The 20833-nt window shown below is 39.9% G+C and overlaps 1 protein-coding gene across 1 annotated transcript in view; it reads right to left on the minus strand.

Annotated features, from left to right (window-relative positions):
- CSNK2A1 (casein kinase 2 alpha 1) overlaps positions 1–20833 on the minus strand; it is a 53500-nt gene that overhangs the window by 747 nt on the left and 31920 nt on the right. The window contains exons 3-12 of the mRNA XM_079944761.1: positions 20141–20252; positions 15439–15540; positions 14874–14924; positions 12761–12820; positions 11156–11239; positions 6431–6541; positions 5419–5520; positions 3814–3914; positions 2835–2983; positions 1724–1810 (exon numbers count right to left, since the gene is read on the minus strand). Coding sequence (XP_079800887.1) covers positions 1724–1810; positions 2835–2983; positions 3814–3914; positions 5419–5520; positions 6431–6541; positions 11156–11239; positions 12761–12820; positions 14874–14924; positions 15439–15540; positions 20141–20252 — 959 coding nt within the window. The remainder of the gene's footprint in view (positions 1–1723; positions 1811–2834; positions 2984–3813; positions 3915–5418; positions 5521–6430; positions 6542–11155; positions 11240–12760; positions 12821–14873; positions 14925–15438; positions 15541–20140; positions 20253–20833) is intronic.

Here is a 20833-nt window from a genome sequence, read left to right on the forward strand (position 1 = left end):
GAACAGTAGAAGGCTGGAGTCAAAGTTCATGCTCATGACCACATTCCCTTGTTAGCCAGCATTTTCAGTGCAGAAAGGATCATTTCTCATCTGTAAGCTAAAATAGTGTTTTAGGATTTACTTCCATTTAGTTTCTTCCACCCATGATCAGATTACCTGTTAGACTGCCCTCAATCAGCTAGTTCTTTACATTTTCAAAACGTTGTATATTTTCTGAATAGCCAATATAGTTACATGACTTAAAAATAGCTGAAAAGAGTACACAGTGAGAATTTTCCTTGCCCTGTCACTTGGCCAACTTATGGCACCACTTTTGGGGTGTGCCCTTCCAGAAATATTTTATGCATATACTTAAATATAATTTTATAAAAATATGCATATAAGAATCACATATAAGAATGTGATTATATATTCTTGCCCATTCCTGGTCTTGGACATGGTCCTGTATCTTGCTTTCTTCATTTCACATTACCACTTTGGAGTTGAAACTAGACAAGAACACGAAACACTCATTCTTTTCTCTAGCCATATAGCATTCCACTGAATGGATGCCCTGTAATTCATTTTATCAGTTCCCTACTCTACACGGAGCTGTTTTTAATGTTCTTTGATTACAGATAAGGCTAGAATGAGTAACCTTGGACATATATCATTTTGCACGTTGGCATGATACCCAGAGGATAAACTCTAGAAGGCAGCTAGTTCTTTAAAAAAAGAATTCAGACAACAGCAATTCTTTGAGGGTGTCTAAGTACCCTCACGATCACGAGTATATTCATGTGGACGCTGCCTACATATATAATTCTTAGGGGACAGGCCTATGGCTTCTTTTGGGTAACTGTGGCTTCTTCTGGGTAAAAACTCGCTCTAAATCATAATGACTCAACAACATTAAAGATAATTTCATATAAAACATTATAATTTACTAGGTACACTGTAGTTGCTCTGGAAAAACTCAGAGAACCATTCTTTTTTTAATTAATTAATTTTATTTATTTTATTTTTGGCTGTGTTGGGTCTTTGTTGCTGCGCGCGGCCTTTTCTCTAGTTGCAGCAAGCGGAGGCTACTCTTCGTTGCGGTGCGCGGGCTTCTCATTGCAATGGCTTCTCTTGTTGCGGAGCACGGGCTCTAGGCGCACAGGCTTCAGTAGTTGTGGCTCGCGGGCTCTAGAGTGCAGGCTCAGTAGTTGTGGCACACGGGCTTAGTTGCTCTGCAGCATGTGGGATCTTCCTGGACCAGGGCTCGAACCCATGTCCTCTGCATTGGCAGGCAGATTCTTAGCCACTGCGCCACCAGGGAAGCCCGAGAACCATTCTTATACGCATATATACCCATGTACAAACCCCATCTCTACTCTCCCTCATTTTCTTAATCTTGTTTCTGAGGACAGCATCACCTACTGTCACTCTAACCTGTGAGATGAAAGGATCTCTTTACTCCTCATGGCTTGTTGAGACTTTCAAGTCCCAAATAATTTTTGTGATTCTGGCCTAGAAGAGACTGTTGATACTCTTACTCAAGGCAGGGCCATTAAGGTATACCAGGTTTCAAAAGCATCCTGAAACCTGGTGGGGAGAGCCATACAGGGCAGTATGTCAATAAGGTAATCATTATAGAGAAGAGGGAGGGCCACAGAAATCAGGTCACAAAGAGGGAGCAAAATTAAGAATGATAACTGACTTCTATCTTTTCTTAAAAAAATAAATTTACCAATGAACTGACCTGACATCATATTGGCGCTGCTGACAGGCGTACTGCCCCCTGGCATGCTAGATGAGCCCATTCGAGCCTGGTCCTTCACAACAGTGTCTAGAAAAGAGACAAAAAGGTTAGATTCTGTTATGCTTGAAGGATTAAACTAATGGGCTGGGGCCTTAAAGCAGTCATCCTCATTCTTTACATTTTGTATTCCATATTATTCCCTTAGTAATAGAATTAAGGTGTCAACTGCCTTCACTATGAATTGAACAAGTAATACAAAATAAAACTATCTTTCCTGTCAAACTGTGGTAAAGGCCAACTACTAAACTAAATAGTAGGAAAAGGAGGTAATTATCCATAGTAGAGCTAATTTAAAACAAAACCAATCCTGTTAGAATTTAATGACATAATACAATTTATCCTTACCCAAACAGAAATATATTATCAGAGTGAATTGGTTTTACTGCGGTTTACAGCTTGGTGCCAAACAGGCCAAAACTACAGGCTTGTGCAAATTAGTGCTATGACCACAGACTTCACTCTACATCTCCATCAGCCTTTCAGTCTGCTTCAGGTACAGGAGACTGAGCAAGAGTGTAATTGATTCACTAAAATACCACCCAACCACTCCCCAAGGAACAACCCAACACAGTGAGGATGGGGTGCAGCTAAGTGGCATTTTCATTCATGACAACAGTTAGCTATACTCACAAACCTAGGTCAAGGTGTTCATACAATAAGGTTTTCAAGCCTTTTTGGCTCTCTCCAACAAACGATTAACAAGAGACGGGACAGATATAGGGCTGTATGTTCTAATCCAACCACTCCAGACTAGCCACTGAGAAGTGTCACCCACGCAGTAAGAAAAGCAATTTATTTAGGAGTGATCATGAGTCAGGTACTCTGTGTTAGATAAGAATCCTCTCAACAATCATGGTCCCCACTGAAGAAACCAAGGCTCACTGTGGGTGAAGTAACCTTGCAGCAAGCTAAGTACAGGAGGTTGGAATTCCAATTCTGTTCTGTAGGGCTCTGGGCCCAGGGCTTTCTTCACAGCATATATTCTCCCCTGCCTGGTACAATCTACTGGGCAGGCCTGCACAGGCTCTGTGGACTGAACAGCTGGACTCACAGAAATAGGGGTGCTCCATGGCCTCTCTTGCGGTGAGCCGTGACTGGTGGTCGTACCGCAGCAGCTTGTCCAGGAAATCCAAGGCCTCAGGGCTGACAAGGTGCTGGTTTTCACTGTGGACAAAGCGTTCCCATCGCTTACGGGAATGTCTGCAGAGCCAAAAGGGGGAATGAGAAATGGACCAAGGGGCAGAGAAGCCCAACATTTCACTCCTACATTTTCCTTAGTGGCTAGGATTCCAGCCAATCACAAGAGAAATAAAAACTCAAGAGACTAGTCTTATACCGCTCTGCCACTGCAGAGACAACAAAGCTAATTGGAGAGACTGGAAATAGCAGTGTTGCAGAAAAGAGAAATCTGGGTCCCCATAATTTTATGAAACATAATTCAGGTTACTTTACAGGACTGAATGCTCCTGCACAGCAAGGAGGGCCAGGTGGCTGGGCTAACCAGGCCTCCCTCCCCATCCCCCACACCCCCTTTCCTGGCATCTCTGCCACTTGGCCAGGAAAAGCCTTTGTATCAAGAAAGTTCACCTCTTCCTGTTAAGTGGTGAATGAGTTAGTATTGTGTCTAGTCACTATTTTTAGAGTCTGTTGTCTGCACATCAGTCTTGAAGCATGTACTTATTCTATGACTATTTCTTTCTCTTAGAGACAATTCTGTCATTTAGAGGAGCAAGTTGAATCAGGAGATTTTGATTTCTGACTCAACTGTAACCCTTCTACTAGACTCTACATAGTCAGGAATCTTCTGACTACAACCTCCACACTCAGAATCCTGTAAGTGCATCTGGGGAAATGGCCATTCAATCCAATGCTTTTATCACACGCCTGCCTATGCAGCATTCTGTAGCAGTGGACCAGAGATACCTCAGCAGTGTTGGCAAAGAGAACATAACTATTCTGGGGATCCAAAGTACCAGTTTACACCCAAACTGCTTAAGGTACAGATGCACAGATTTTATTTTGTGACTTACCTGCCCAAGATATCGTTAAAACGTGGATCTAATTCAATGTTGTATTTGTCAATATAGTCATATAAATCTTCTGTCCCCAGAACCTTGGCTATCCTCACCAACTAGGATTGAAGAAGACAAAACCCACACCAAACGCATATTACATGATTAAATCAACAATTAACCATGACTGAATTAACAGAACGGATCATCATGGCTACAGGTATGAATGTTACAACCAATTTACTTCAATTTTTTTTGCACAACATGAATGGATTTCCACATAACGTTCCCTAAATTATTACTGATGTGAATGTATCAAACAGAAAAAGCAAACCACTTTATAACCCGCTTCCTTCCTTCTGGTGAAGTCTTATTTTTTTCCCCCTTACAACCCAGCTGAAGATGTCACTTCCTTTGGGAAGCTCCCCCCCAACCCCATATACTCAGACCACTCATTCCCATTACAACTGTCTTTTGTATCTTGTCTACACTTCTACTCTGACATTTACTACTGTAACTTACTTTCTTATATGTTTGGTTCCCTTGCTAGACAGACTATGAAGAACTTTTGAGATGAGGGGCTATTCTTTCTTTCTGTCTATATTCCTCAATTCTGCATGGCACCTGATAAAGAGTTGCTGATTTTAACTGAATTCACATGGTATTCTTCGACTCATGTGAAAAATGGTCATCATACGTATATAACATTCTCGAAATGATAAAATTGCAGAAATGGAGATTACAACAGAGAAGCATAAAAGAGGGGGAGGGGAACTTGGTGCGACTATAAAAGGGCAAATGAAGGATCCTTGAGGTGACAGAGATGTTCTGTACCTTGGTTATATTGATATCAACATCCTGGTTGTGATACTGTACATAGTTTTGCAAAAAGTTATGTTAGGGGGAAACTGGATAAAAGGCACACCATATTTCTCTGTATTAATTCTTACAACTTCACATGAATTTACATTACCTTAAAATAAAGTTTAATTAAAAAAAAAAGTCATTGTGGTCAAACAAGGCAACAGTACCTTCCACAAGGCCCTAGAATCATTCCAGGTTCCCTTGAATGAAATGGCCCCTTGATCTACAAGGGGAAGTGCAGCTAGTATAAAAAATACCATCTATATTTCTACTGACATACATCAACTCAATCTGTATGACGAGACAAAAGGATCACAGAAATACCACATATAAACCAACATGTTGGAGAAAACATTCCTAATCCTAATAAAAGTTCACATTAGGAGATTCTAAGGTAATATCCTATATTTTAAACTGTTATTCTTTGAATTGTAAAATATTTCCTAAAACATGTATATACAAGTACATCTCACAATTAAACAAGCAATGCAAAGGAAAAACTCTAATTTCAAAAGCTGAACCAATAGTTCCCAAGACACCAATCCAAGGATCAATGTCAGGTTGGCTGACAAGCAAATATTTGAAAATTATTCTAGGGTCCCACTCTCAGATTCTAACTTATTAATTTAATAGCTCTCAGGTGCGGGGGGCCAGGCATCTGTATTTTAGCAAGATCCACTGCAGTTTCTAATGGGTAAGCAGATCTGGCCGTCACTTGGTAAGACCAGTAAATTTCCTAATAGGAACAACATATATCACCTGATCATAATTGTCATGTCCATGGAAAAATGGCTCCTTCCGGAAGATCATACTTGCCAGCATACAACCCAAGCTCCACATATCCAAACTATAATCATACATCTGCATTAAAGAAAATGTCGTCATCACACATGAAATGACAAGAATGAATCCTGTCACTTCAAATTTTTTTAGAAAAGCTTTTTATTAAAAACAAACCACTCCACTGACTTAAAGTCCAAATACCAAAAACATGTTTTTCTTCTATGCATTCCCACCCATGCTCCCCCACCCTCATTTTAAATCTGTACATACTATTTTGAATTACTTTCTTCACTTACGTAAGAACAACCCAATTGTCAGCCTATGGAAACCTTCTAACGTGTATCATTTTTTTATTGCATGAATGCTTCAGAATTTAATCTTTAACTTCTCCTACAACAGGATAGTGTTCTGTTTTTCACTATTATAAATAATGTTGTAAAGAATATTTTTATGTATAAAATGTTTTTTGAACTCAGGGTTATATCCTCAAGACCCCAGAAAAGGAATTTCTAGGACAGAGTCTGAACTTTTTAAGGTATCTGATAACACCTGGGAGGACTGGGGCAGGAAAGGTATTCCCAAGGATTTTGTTTCCGTGAGAAGAGTGCTTTCTTTTCTTTTTTGGTAGAGGGAAGGTCTTTATATCTAGATATAATTTAAGAAGAGAACATTTTTTTCAGTTTACTTTTAAGGTTGGTTAAATCTAGCTTACAATTCTCAAACTAGCTTTGTAATTTCTGATTAGAAAAAGTGTCTTTCTCTTCAGTTAGGATCAAATGCAGATCTATTCATATTCTACTGACATTATGACAATACAAACATAAGTTGTGGCAGATGAACTGAAGTGATTCATATTTTACATTCCTATAAAAGGGATAGCCATGGATGTGCATAAATGGCCTACTCAAAAGTGCAAAATGACATTTTTTGCAAATTATGTGCAAAATAAACACAAGGACCAAAATTTTATCTGCCCTCCTCTTCTCACCTGATAGTCTACAAGTAGCTCAGGACCTTTGAAATATCGGGAAGCAACTCGGACGTTATATTCTTGGCCAGGATGGTAAAACTCAGCCAAACCCCAGTCTATTAGCCGTAGCTGAAATAAGAAGATAATAAATAATGAGTGACTTCATCTTTTGAGTTACCCCTCACACTGCCATTAGAGCACTCTTTTTATTTGGCTGCGCTGTGCAGCTTGTGGGATTTTAGTTCCCTGACCAGGGATTAAACCCGGGCCCTCGGCAGCAAGAGCACAGAGTCCTAACCACTGGACCACCAGGGAATTCCCCAGAGTAATCTTTTTAAAAATAACAGCTATGTCACTCTCTATTGAAACCCCTTCAGTGACCACCTATTGCATTTAGGATGAAAATAAAACTTCTTAGCTTGACATACAGGGTTCTCTCCAGGATCTAATTCCTTTGCTCTAGTGTGACTTACAGTTCCTGAAAAATACAATCTCATTCTGTGCTTCTGCAAATTTTTTTTTTAGTGATTTTTTAAAAAACATCTTTATTGGAGTATAATTGCTTTACAATGGTGTGTTAGTTTCTGCTTTATAACAAAGTGAATCAGTTATACATATACATATGTCCCCATATCTCTTCCCTCTTGCGTCTCCCTCTCTCCCACCCCTCTAGGTGGTCACAAAGCACTGAGCTAATCTCCCTGTGCTATGTGGCTGCTTGCAAATTTCTTAAACTGCTCATCTGACTAGAATGTCTCCACTATTCAATATAGACTCCTACTGTGGTGAACACCTCATCTTTTGAGTTACTTAAGTTAGCTCCTTTAATGAAGTCTTTTCTAATTATGCAAATAGAAGCAACTATTGTCTTTGATATGCCCCCCTACCCAACGAACCTTAAAATTTCTTTAATAGAACCTACAGCTCTTTACTGAATATTTGTTTGCTACCTTTTAAAAAAAGATGGACTGGGGACTTCCCTGGTGGCACAGTGGTTAAGAATCTGCCTGCCAATGCAGGGGACATGGGTTTGATCCCTGGCCTGGGAAGATCCCACATGCCGCGGAGCAACTAAGCCCGTGTGCCACAACTACTGAGCCTGCACTCTAGAGCCCTCAAGCCACAACTACTGAGCCCGCATGCCACAACTACTGAAGCCCACGTGCCTAGAGCCCGTGCTCTGCAACAAGAGAGGTCACCGCAATGTGAAGCCCGCACACCACAATGAAGAGTAGCCCCCGCCTGCCACAATTAGAGGAAGCCTGCGCGTAACAACAAAGACCCAACGCAGAGAAAAATAAATAAATAAATTTATTTAAAGAAAAAAAAAACTGAGTAAAGAAGAAAACGTTTTAAAAAAAAAATATGGACAGTAAGATCCTTGAGGGTAGGGACTGTTTTATTCACCTTTGCTAATTTTTAGAATTCAATGTAATGCCCAGTACACAGGAGAAAACCTAAAAATATTTACTGAGTGAATGCAGTAAGAGAAAAGCCACACAAAACAGCTCTTACCAAAATGTATCCTGAAAGTGGAAACAGTAGTAGCAAGGACAAGAGGCAACCTTAGCAACTATACCCCAATTTAAAAAAAAAAAAAAAAAAAAGGCAACCTTATTTGCCCTTTGTGTGCAAACCATGACCATGATTTGAAGTGTGAGCACTAGGGTCTGAGTAATGCCTGACTGCTCCAGTACTGTCTCCAAAAGTTCACTGTTAATTAGGTTCAGTGTCTTCTTTTAGTAAACAAAGGGAAATATAACAAAAGGTATGAAAGAAGATATAACTTTTTTATCATCTTTCTCTTCAACCTCTTAATATCAGTGCTCCAGAGCTGTCCCTGAGCTTCCTGTCTTATCAATAAGTATTCCCAGATGACCATTTCTGGTCTTGTGGCTTCACACACAGTATCTCTGCTTTTCCCACCTACACTCTCTAGCCCACACATATCACCAGCCATCTCTCTGTGATCACCTAACAGACATCTCAAAACTAAACCTCTGGTAATTCCCTGCAAAACCTGTTTCTCCCAGATTCCTCCTCCTCTGTTACCTTCCATTTATCCTGTCATTCAGGTCAAAAACTTTTCACCCTGGACTCTTGTCTCCCTTTCACCCCAAGTCTAATCTGTTAACAAATCCTGTTGGCTCTACTGTATTCTGACCATATCATCACATCCACTGCCATTGCTCCGGTCCATGCCATCACCAATCTCTGATTTATTGCAAGAGCTGCTTTTCTTAACTGGTCTACCTTTCACTTTTACCCTCAATTCTCCACACAGGAACCAGAATGATCCTTTTAAAAAGTATTTTTATTTAAAAATGATTATAAATTCATAGGAATTTGGAGATGTTCTGTGTACCCTTCACCAGTTCCCCTGATGGTAATATCTTACATAACTATAGTACAATATCAAAACCAGGAAACTGACAATTCAGAGACCTTTCTTTTTCAGCAGTTTTACATGCGTAAGTGTGTATAGTACTACACAATTTTATCACATGTGCAGCTTCATATAGCTTACACCATAAGATAAAGGACATCACCACAGATGCTATACCTTCCTCTCACTTTCTAACCCCTGGTAACCTCTCTGTTTTCTAACTATTGTTTTGAGAGTATTATAGAAATGGAACCATCAGTTTAACTTTTTGAGGCTGCTTTTTTTCACTTAGCATGAGACCCATCCAAGCTGTTACATTATCAATAGTTCTTACTAATCAGTAACAATACTACATGGTATGGATACACCAGAGTTTGATGAATCATTTATGCACTGAAGGTTTTTGTGTGGACCTAAGTCTTTCTTCAAAAATTTTACCATTTGTCCTTGTAAAGGAGTTTGCCAACTCCTGACTTATGACATCAAACCCAATTTGAAAACCATGTCTAAGTCTTTGTTTCTCTGGGATAAATGTCACTGCTGGATTGTTTATAGCTTTTAAAGAAACTGACAAAACTATAAAACAATAGTTTGACACTTTCCAAAATGAGTATGCCACTTGACATTCCCATCAGCAATGTATGAGAGACTGAGTTACCCTGCATCCTTGTCCGTATTTGGAACTGCCACTATTTTTTATTTTAGCTGTTCTAATAGATGTGTAGTGAACTTTTAAATACTCAAGTGAGAACTTACCAACCCTCTGCTCAAATCCTGCAAAACCCCTGTGTCTTCGGAGAAAAGGCCTGACAGTGATCTTCCAGGTTTTGCATGATCTGGTTCTATTTATCTCTCTGATCTCCTTTCCTTCCCCTCTTCCCCGTGTTCATTCCATCCCAGCTCTATCCTTGTGCTGTTCCAACACGCCAGGCACATTTTTGTCTCAGGGGTTTGCATCTGCTATATCCTCTTCCTGAGACTGCATGGTTGACTCCCTTCAAGCGTTCTCCAAAACGTCACCTTCCTAATGAAACCTTCTCCTTACCACCTTGTTTAAAACTGCAACACCCTCTGCCACTCCCTAATCCTGTTTTATTTTTTCTTCCACATCACTTTTTTTTTTTTTTTTTGCGGTACGCGGGCCTCTCACTGTTGTGGCCTCTCCCGTTGCGGAGCACAGGCTCTGGACGCGCAGGCTCAGCGGCCACGGCTCACGGGCCCAGACGCTCCATGGCATGTGGGACCTTCCCGGACCAGGGCACGAACCCGTGTCCCCTGCATCGGCAGGCGGACTCTCAACCACTGTGCCACCAGGAAGCCCCTTCCACATCACTTTTAACTTTCTATCCTACCAGTCTCCCCCAGTTGTGAACTCCTATGGACAAGAATTTTTAATCTATTTTTGTCTCACACATATATCCCCAGCCTCCAGAACAATACCTATTACATAGTGTGTGCTTAAAAGAATACTAACTGAATGAACAAATCACCTATATCCCCAAAGCCTACAACAGAGAGCCATCACTGCATAAAAGGTGGGCTTGGGTCACCTTAAAAAACAGAAATGTAACACTGCAGCTTTCATTAAAAGTACTTGTAGAGCTCAGGGGCCTCATGATACTTGCTAATAAGCAGCAGCATTTTCTGAATATTTCATCCATTTCACAACTGTACACACTTAATTCTCACAGTAACCTAGTGGCATGCAAGACAAATATTACTTGTATACTCACTGTATAGGTTAAAAAAAAAAAAAAAGAGGCAGATGAGGAGAAAGGCATTTCCCAAGAGAGTAGTTTTTCAATAAATAAGACTAGAAACCAGGTTCCCTGCCAAAACTAATGCTTTACCCACTACACTAATCTGTTTTCTTTTTGATAGGAATATGAATGAATGAAGTAAGTTTTAATCATTGTGATTTTTAAAAAAAATTTATTTTATTCTAGTTGATTGACAATGTTGTGTTAACTTCTGCTGTAAAGAAAAGTGATTCAGTCATACATATACATACATTCTTTTCCATTAGGGTTTATCACAGGATACTGAATATAGTTCCCTGTGTTATAGAGTAGGACCCTGTTGTTTATCTATTCTAGAAACTCCCAGTCCATCCTTCCCCCACCCCCCCCTTGGCATCCACAGTTTGTTCTCTGTGTCTGTGAGTCTGTTTCATAGATAAGTTCATTAATGTCATATTGTAGATTCCACACTGATTTGTTCATTCATTCATTCATCAAATATTTATTAAGTGCCTGACAGGTACCACGGACTATGACAGATGCTAGGAATAAAATGTTGAAGATGGGTTGTTAACTCTATCATGTTGATAAATAAGACTTGTCCATCTACCACTTTACCTTTCTGTGCTCATGATCAATCATGACATTATGGGGCTTTACATCTCTGTGCATAATCCCCATGCTGTGACAATAATCCAGGGCCTGTGGGAGGAACAGGTAAGAAAGGAAAGCGTTAGCTTGTATAAGAGTGATTTTTTAGTTAAAGTCCCTTACCTTTTCCTCCACAGTTTTCCTTCTAGCCTCACAACACTCCTGAGAGTCAAAGTAAGGACAATCACTTCCGCAGGTACTTTTTAGAGTCTTGTGCAAACCCATGCATGCATGGCCTCTAAACTTCAAATCCTGTTCTTGCACAGTTGTTTCAACATCCTTTTTGTTAAAAAGACTCAAAGCGTACACCAATCACATGACTTCCAATTTCTCCCCCTTACCCAAAGCCTGGATTATTTTCACAAACACGAGCCCCTCAAAAGAAGAAAACTCATCTGTACTACAAACCTTGTATTCAAAGAACAGTAATTCTTTAGCAGCTAAGAGTATGCAGTAGAGGTCGGCAAACCATGGCCCATGGGCCAAATACGGCCTGCTGCTTGTTTTTGTGAATGCTTAATTGGAACACAGCCACATCTATTTGTTTGCATGTTGCCTGTGGCTGCTTTAATGCTACAACATCAGAGGTGAGTAGTGTGAGAAAGACTCTATGGACCACAAAGCCAAACATTTTACCATTTGTCCTTGTAAAGGAGTTTGCCAACTCCTGATTTATGACATCAAACCCAATTTGAAAACCATGTCCAATCTCAAACTAGTGAGTGACATAACCTCTGGGGCTTGCTAATCCAGGTCTTCAAGTCAGCTGATGTCATTGGCCAAGTTCTTGTCCTTTCTGAAGGGCAACTTGGGTTCCTATGGTTCCCAGGGTTAGGCAAGCATATCCTTAACTTTCGGAAGTCCTGTTTGCCACAATAATGCACGAGATCATTGAATGGAATGGAATGATCAAATATCATTGAATGAATGGAAAGATCAAACATTTCTGCTGGCATAGTCTCTTCAGGGTACTTCTAAGGTTCAAATGCAGGCTTTATGTCAATCCTCATTTAGTAAGACACTAGCCAACTCTTAGCAATCTCCTTATCTATAAAGCTGATCTTCTGACTACTGGAAGCAATATATTTGGTGATCCCACTTCAGGAATCAAAGTTCATTCTAAATCACCAATCTCTAAGCACAGATTTACATAATCTTTAGGACAATGGCCCTTTGAGGGCTGAGTTCAAGCTTACTGTTTTACTTGTTCAATTTTAAGTGAAATAAAGTACACCAGAAGCCATTACACCAGGAGTTTTTTTTTTTTTTTACAAGTTTTGACAATTTAACTGTAACTTTCGTAAGAGCAAGATAGAGATATTTGTTAAGGAGTCCCACCTCTCTTCTAAATACCCCTTCCAAAGCATTATAAATTATATTCTTACTAGACCCTTATTCCATAACCTTTACATCAGCATAAGAATTCTGATGCTACTAATTTATTAAAAATTTATATAAACAGACCCCCAAACCCCATATTTTACAAAGTTAACCCACTGGCTTTCCTACAGTCATTTTGATTATTTAACAAAGGGGAGATCTAAAGATATTTAGTATTCAAGGTTCTCTTACCTTCAGAATCTCATACATGTAAAATCGAATATCATAGTCTGTTAACGTCTGGTACAATTGCTGTTAAAGACAAATGCAACATTTGAGCCATGAAATAGTACTGAAAGGAAGGAAATTTCTCATCCTCATTTGTAGTAATTCAAATCAAGACTGGGCTCATTTACCACTGTTCTAAGATCTGTCTGTTCACCAGTCTCTACTTCTCCAATATAAAACGAAAGAGATACTTTGGGTCTTTAACTCTATATATAAAAGTGAAGAATTACTTAAGTTCATATTGCTGAAGCTATAATCTACTTTTGGGAACATACCAATTTACATATGCAACACGCACTGAAATACATTTGTAGTTTTTCATTTACCTCCAGATCTTCTCATAAAACACGTGGGCAAACACATAGCCTCCTTAGTAGGGAATTAATTCACCTTTGGCCTACAGTTACAGGCACTGCAGATCACCAGTGGGTATGCAGATGCATTGCTGTCAAATCTGCTGAGCCAATTTAATAGAACTGTCCCAATTTGAAAGTAAACTCTGAACATGTCATGAAAGTAAACTCTGAACATGTCATGTATCTTTTCCAGTTTCTAAAGAGTTTCAGACTTTAAAAAAATGTACATATCATTAAATGGTCAGTGGTGTCCTCTGACAACATTTTCCTTGAAATTATCATTCTGATTCTAACACAATTCTTCTTCCTTTTTTCCTCCACTCAGCAAAAGAATTCACTCATTTATTGATACCTAACATTTCTTTTTTTAAAATTTATGTATTTATTTATTTTTGGCTGCATTGGGTCTTCGTTGCTGTGCGCGGGCTTTCTCTAGCTGCAGCAAGCAGGGGCTACTCGTTGCTGCAGTGCGCGGGCTTCTCACTGCAGTGGCTTCTCTCATTGCAGAGCACAGGCTCTAAGCACGTGGGCTTCAGTAGTTGTGGCACACGGGCTCAGTAGTTGTGGCTGCCGGCTCTAGAGCACAAGCTCAGTACTTGTGGCGTACAGGCTTAATTGCTCTGTGGCATGTGGGATCTTCCTGGACCAGGGCTCAAACCCATGTCCCCTGCATTGGCAGGCAGATTCTTAACCACTGCACCACCAGGGAAGACCCATATACCTAATGATACTGGCCTGGTGCAAAGGCAAGTCAAATACCTTTACAAATTAAAACCCAAGAGAGTGCCTACATTCTTCTGTTGTGCTGGAGTTGAGAATTGTTGAAATTGGCCAGAAGTCAGAGTATCTGTTGCAGAGGTTTGCGCTCTACCAGAATTTACACTACCCTTCCCCACCCATCTCTTTTTAAGATCTAGAACCCAAAGATTCTGAGGAATCCTAAGGTATAAGCAAGCAGTCCTTGCTTTTATATATAGACAATACATTTCTTCTTGAACTTTGTCATTTTAAAGAGGAATGTCCTAAGGCCGGATCCTGACTAAACATGAGCTGTTGCTTTCATTAAGTATGACATCACCGGAAACTGTCAAACGAATGGTAAACTGTCAAATGGTGAGAAATAAAAGTACTGGTCATTAGAAAGAGCACTAAACAAATAAAAAGGCAAAATACCAAGATATGGAAAGTGAGCACTGTTTGTACAAGAGTATGACTATATTTAAATTTAGCATTGTAAGGGGACTTCCCTGGCGGTCCAGTGATAAAGAATCCGCCTTCCAATGCAGGGGACGTGGGTTCGATCCCTGTCAGGGGACTAAGATCCCACATGCCTCAGGGCAACTAAGCCCGCATGCCGCAACTACTGAGCTTGCGTGCCTCAACGAGACAGCCCACACGCCCTGGAACCCGTGCACCACAACTAAAGAGAAAACACGCACGCCACCAACTAGATAAGTCCGTGTGCCTCAACGAAGATCCCGCGTGCCACAACTAAGACCCAATGCAGCTGAAAGGAAGGGAGGAAGGGAGGAAGGGGGGGGAGGGGGGAGGGGGGAGGGGGGAGGGGGGGAGGGAGGAAAGGAAAAAAAATTAGCACTGTAAGGATGAAAAGCTCTTTTTAAGTAAGTTAGAAGGAAGCTCTTCTAACAGTAACATCCCTGAAAGACTTTCTATGTGGTCTAAAAACCCAACAGCTTGAAATGGTTGGTTATACATTATACCTTGAAGTCTGTGTTGTTTACGTGTTCAAAAACCAAGGCGGGAGTTCGTGACTAGGGGAAAGAAAAAGAAAACACACATTAGTAATAGCCCTGGCAGCTTTAGTGGGCACAATGTTTGCGGACACTACGTGGTGAAATTGGCAGTCCTTGCCTCAGTAGTAGGAAACCCTCTATTGCTATAAGCCCTCCCCACTCTGATCATCACCACACTTAGGTCATATTGGGGATGGATTTCAAACAGAAGACATGGAGCTGAAGTCTCACCAGGCTCTAGGCAGCCCAACAATGCGCCCATCGCCCATCGGCATCGGACCTGAGTTTGCAAAATGGATTAACACATTTCAGTTTCCAGTGCTATCAGTCTCTTAGCCTAGAAGAATAAGAAATAGTCTGTGGGTGGAGATCTCTTTGAAAGAAAGACCCAAGCTAGTTAAGTGGTATAACTGATTAAGCACTTTTAAAGCAGGACTTAATGGCAGAGGGAGGAACAAACAGAGGCCAGTTGTGCTCAGGGTCAAACACCACCTCAGCTCTGGTGGGCCTTACTAGCACCTATTACACTCACCACAGGGTCTTTTACAATGTCTGCCAGTGTGATGATGTTGGGACCGCCTCGCAAATTCTCCAAAATCTTTATTTCACGCTTGATTTTCTTCTTCTTTACTGGCTGAAAAGGTAAAAGTACATCATTAAAAAAAATTATTTCAGGATATTCCAACAGGTAATGTAATACATGAATGGCTTACTTATGAGCTCCTTGAAGGAAGGAAATGTGTCAGATTTATCTCTGAATCCCCCTTCTCCTAGGCCTGTGCCAGGTATTTTGCAGGTACTTAGCAAATACTGAATTGAAAGAAAAAAAGATTTCCACTCCAAAGACCAAAATTCTGCAGAATTACCATTTAATTCCAATCATCAGTCCTAATGTGTTAACTTTTAAAAACTATACAAACTAGGAATGTAAATGGTAATACTAAGATATATCTAGAAAAATCTTTTTATTAATTAGCGTGAAACATGGGGCTCTTTCCATTCCTTCCTCTAAGTCTTAAAAACACCCTACAGAAATGAAGGAGATCAGGACCACAGCAAAGATGGCCACACCATCTTTTTTTTTTTTTCTTCCTTCGCTGTACGCGGGCCTCTCACTGCTGTGGCCTCTCCCGTTGCGGAGCACCGGCTCCAGATGCGCAGGCTCAGCGGCCATGGCTCACGGGCCCAGCCGCTCCGCGGCATGCGGGATCCTCCCGCACCGGAGCACGAACCCGGATCCCCTGCATCGGCAGGCGGACTCTCAACCACTGCGCCACAAGGGAAGCCCGGCCACACCACCTTTGTGCAGTATAACCTTTTGGGTCAAATGTGTGCCTAATGTGAATCCTTCTTTCATTGCCTGCTAGCTGTGTGTCTATGGGCAAGTTATAGAACCTCTCTAAACCTTTCATTATGGGTAAAACGATCAACAAGAGTACTTATCTCAGAATATTATTGCAAGAATCAAATGAGGTACCTGAAAAGACCTCAGAATATGGCTGAGACATAATACACAATATCTGTCTAGGCTTATAACCAATATATCCTCCACATTCCTTTATCTTCACCCATCATTTCCACATCTGCTCTGGTATAGAAATCTTTCTTGTTTTTCTTGAGAAGGGCTTTGGTCCAAATGCACCTCCTCTACAAAACCTTCTTTCTAAACAGTCTAAAACAGTGCTGGTCCAAAAGAAATACAATGCAAGCCACATGTGTATTTTATTTTTTATTTTTTTGGCCACGCCTCACGGCTTGTGGGATCTTAGTTCCCACACCAGGGACTGAACCTAGGCTGTGGCAGTGAAAGTGCCGAGTCCTAACCACTGGACCGCCAGGGAATTCCCCACAGGTGTATTTTAAATGTTCTAGTACCCTCGTTTAAAAAATATAAAGAAACAGACAAAATTAATTTTAATAATACATTTTAGTTAACAAAAATATAACCAAAATGTTATCATTTCAACATGTAAATCAATATAAAAAATTACTAATGAGCAATTTTATATATATATATTTTTGTACTAGGCCTTTGAAATCTGCTGTATTTTATGCTTACAGCATATCTCAGTTTGGACCAGCCATATTTCAAATGCTCAATAACCACGTGTGACCTGTGTCTGCCACACTGGACCAGGCAATCTTTCCTATTGGTGCTGATCACCTCAGACTACTGACACACTGCATATGCTTCTTAGAAACTGTTGTAAGTATATATCATCTCTTCATTAACAAGACTACTGGTTACTAAACTTTGATTATCAACCTGGGTTTTTTAATATACAAACTGTATAGATCTGCTGAATCAGAATCTTGAGAACAGAGCTGGAGATCTATTTTGAGACACTTCTTGGGTTGATAATCCAGATCTAGGAACTACCAAACAATACTGTAGACTCTTTTAACCTTTTCTTGAGTCCTAAGCACATGGTACAGCAGGAAGCAAGCACATTTTGGAAAGACTGTCCTCAAACCCTGGCTCTGTAGCTGTGTAGCTTTGGGAAAAGCACTTAAGTGTTTCTGAACTTCACACTTGCCTTGCAGAATTGTGATGTAAATACTACAGCTACAAAAGGGCCCAATGCAAAGTAGACAGTCAATAAATGGAAGCTGGGAATTCCCTGGCGGTCCAGTGGTTAGGACTCCGAGCTTTCACTGCCGAGGGCCCGGGTTCGATCCCTGGTCGGGGAATTAAGATCCCGCAAGCCATGAGGCGTGGCCAAAAAAAAATTAAAAAACATATTAAAAGTAAATAAATAAATGGAAGCTGTTTTACTAGTAGTGAATTCCACATTTAATTCAATCCATGGCCTCAGCCTTGCTTCTATTAGAACTCACTACACTGGCTAGGAAACAAGCTGATCACAAGTTTTCTATTTGCTTTGACTACCGGATCTTTCTGATCTGCTGGAGTGTCTAGGAGATGTTTCTACTCTCCAGGAACGAATCCATCAATCTCTCTCCTGTTTTCTACTGAATCACTATATCCCAACTGCTGGTTGATGGCAGAAAGCTACTGGTTTACAAAAATTTTATTCTACAGAACTCTTAAAATCTATAAAAGCTTACAAGCTAGCTTTTGTCTAGCTTACAAAAAAAAAGCTAGCTTTTGTCTAGCTTACAAAAGCTAGACAGACCAGGCAGGTCACTTAAATCCTAATTTAATGTGATCAATGCAAATTTTGTCTAATAAATGGGGGGAAATTAAAAAACTTAAATATAGTTATGAGTGAACTTTATAATTATACCATCTAGCTACACAGTTACAGTAACATATACAGTACAGTTAGGAAAAGACTGAGCTAGGAAAAAAATCTTTCCAAACCACCCATCATTCAAGACCATCAATGGCTCCCAACAACCTAGATGAGATAAAAATCACAGTTTTCAAGGCTGGAAGGAAATGGAGATGTTATCTTTTCCCAGGCCATCATTAATTTAATCTCCTTTTCCAAGTTTACTTCCCATGTATGATCACATGACAGCTTCCACATGAAACATTTCTCTCATTTATTTCTTCCTCTTTTCTTAATCTTGTGCATTCTAGATTATGCTTCCCTTCCATGCTCCCATGCACACCAATCCAAAACCTTCTCCCACTCGGGCCCTGAAAATAGTTCCAGGGAGCTTTGCCTAACCATCACTACTCTCTTCTGAACTGTAAGACTCACTATTTATGCCTTTCAGATGACTCTAAATAATATATCACCTCAGTCTATCATATACTTTTCCAAAGGAATATCATCTTACAATTACACAGAACTTCCGTTTCCAAAGTATATATCTATATACAATTTTGTATTCGATCCTGGTAACTCTCATTTTCACAGATGAACCAATATGTCTTAAATAATTAAAAGGACTACCATGGCTAATTACTTTTAGAGTTTGGATTAGAATCCAAATGTCCCGATTTCCAGCCTAGTTCTCTTTCTACACAAGATAAGATATAAATACTTAAACTTTGGTTCCCGAAAGGTATGCCAAAACAGGTGTTCTGTGGGATTTTTAATTTTTGAAGGAAAACGCCAATTAATACTTGCTGTCTGTCAGTCACTGAGTACACTACCAGCCTGAGGTAGTTCAGTTTCAATATTAGATTGCACTACATTCTCTTTAATGGCATATTTTTGTGAAACTGGGTTTTCAGCAATTGCTGTGACAAAAAGCAAGTATTGTGCAAAAATCAATGTGGAACAGGAAATGAGGCTGCTGGTGTCCAATCTGATTCCAACATTTGAGAAGTTGTGCAGTGACTAATAGGTATACATATCCCAATAGTAATTAATTATGGTTATATAAGAATAAAATAAAATTACTTTTCTCTTTCAACTTATGTGTATAATTTTTTAAACGGCTACCAGTTGAAACATAAATACTTTTTTTAGTTACCTGGACTTAACTACTTAATAAACAAAACTGTATTTCTTTTGGCTTAGGGGTACCATGAGAGTCACTGAAGCAATATGGGTGTTATAAATTGAGAAAGTCTGGGTCCCTCTGCTTCTCGTGTCAAATATGGAAAAGTTCCTGTGGCAAGGAACTGTATGCTAAGTTCCTGGTATATGGCAGTGTACAGTACAGTTATAACTAAATCACAATTTGCATACAGGTAGCCCATTGGCCAAATCTGGCCTGTACGGTGTTTTAAAACACTCGAGCCAACATTTAAAAGCCAGGGGAATTAGTATACAAATATAAATGTCTAGCTTCTTTTTGCGAAACAGTACCAAAAAACATTAGACTTGCACTACTGCTGGGCAATCATCAGCTGGAGCTGGAGCACATGCCACGGTACCCATCACTCACATCTTCTAATCATGGGCACTTAAATCAGACTAGCTGCATTAATGTGATCCACCTGTCCCCTAAAAGTCTGCATTTGTGGCTCCTCATCTTTACACAGTAGAGCTAACAACTCATTGCAAACAAAAGCATGGATTAGAACTAAAAATGTAAGAAATAGGAAATCAGCGTTAGGCAAGATCTAGGACAGAGAAGACTGAATCTTTACTCCCTCCCTCTGCCACAATCTAGCTGTACGATTTGAGTCAAACACTTCTCTTGCTTCAGTTTCCTGATCTGTCAAATGAAGATAATCTCTTCTATCGACTTCAAAGGAGCAATAAAATCAAGGTGTTAAAGCACTCCAAAAACCCTTTCAAGCGCTACCTTAAAAAAAATTTCTAAACTCCAAAAACCTGTGAAGTTATAATCTCTCTTCTTGTACTTACCTTGAGAATTTTAACAACAACTTTTTCATTATTTGTGATGTTGATGGCTTCAAATACTTCACTGTATTTACCCCGGCCTAATTTTCTAACCAGCTGGTAGTCATCTTGATTTCTGGGAACAAAAAGTCAGTCACAATGATTTTAAAAGTTCAAATTATCAAGCACTAATTCAACTTACAAAACTATAGCCAGTAGAGTAAAAGAAATAAACCGTATTTCAAATAATTCCCAAATTGGCTTCTTTGTATTTTTAAAAAATTTGGCCAATTTAAAATGTGTGTTCCAAATCCTAGCATTAAAAAATTTAAGACTTTCAGTTATTCTTTCAAATCCCAAGTTGTTCACATCTCTATTGACATACCACATGTAGACAGCTTGTATTGGGGTTTGTTATGTATGTTCGTCTCCAACAACAGACAGCTTTCCCTTGGAAAATAATTTATATATATTCCTGTCCCTCAGTGCCTGGCTCAGTGTTGGCATCTTACAGGAAGTCAATACAAGAATATTTCAATTCAGCCACACTTTGGGAGCAGCCAATTTTTAATGGGTCTTTTTGCAGGTAAGTGGCTTTCAAACATATAGGTTTGACCTCCAACTTGCCCTCCAAAGCTCTGAGGACAGTCCACGTAATGAAGTTTGCAAACCACACTACAGATCATGAACCACAGCTAGGTGTCCCTTCCCCTACTT

Source organism: Stenella coeruleoalba (assembly GCF_951394435.1).
Source record: "Stenella coeruleoalba genome assembly, chromosome: 15".
In the NCBI taxonomy this organism is placed as follows: Eukaryota; Metazoa; Chordata; class Mammalia; order Artiodactyla; family Delphinidae; genus Stenella; species Stenella coeruleoalba.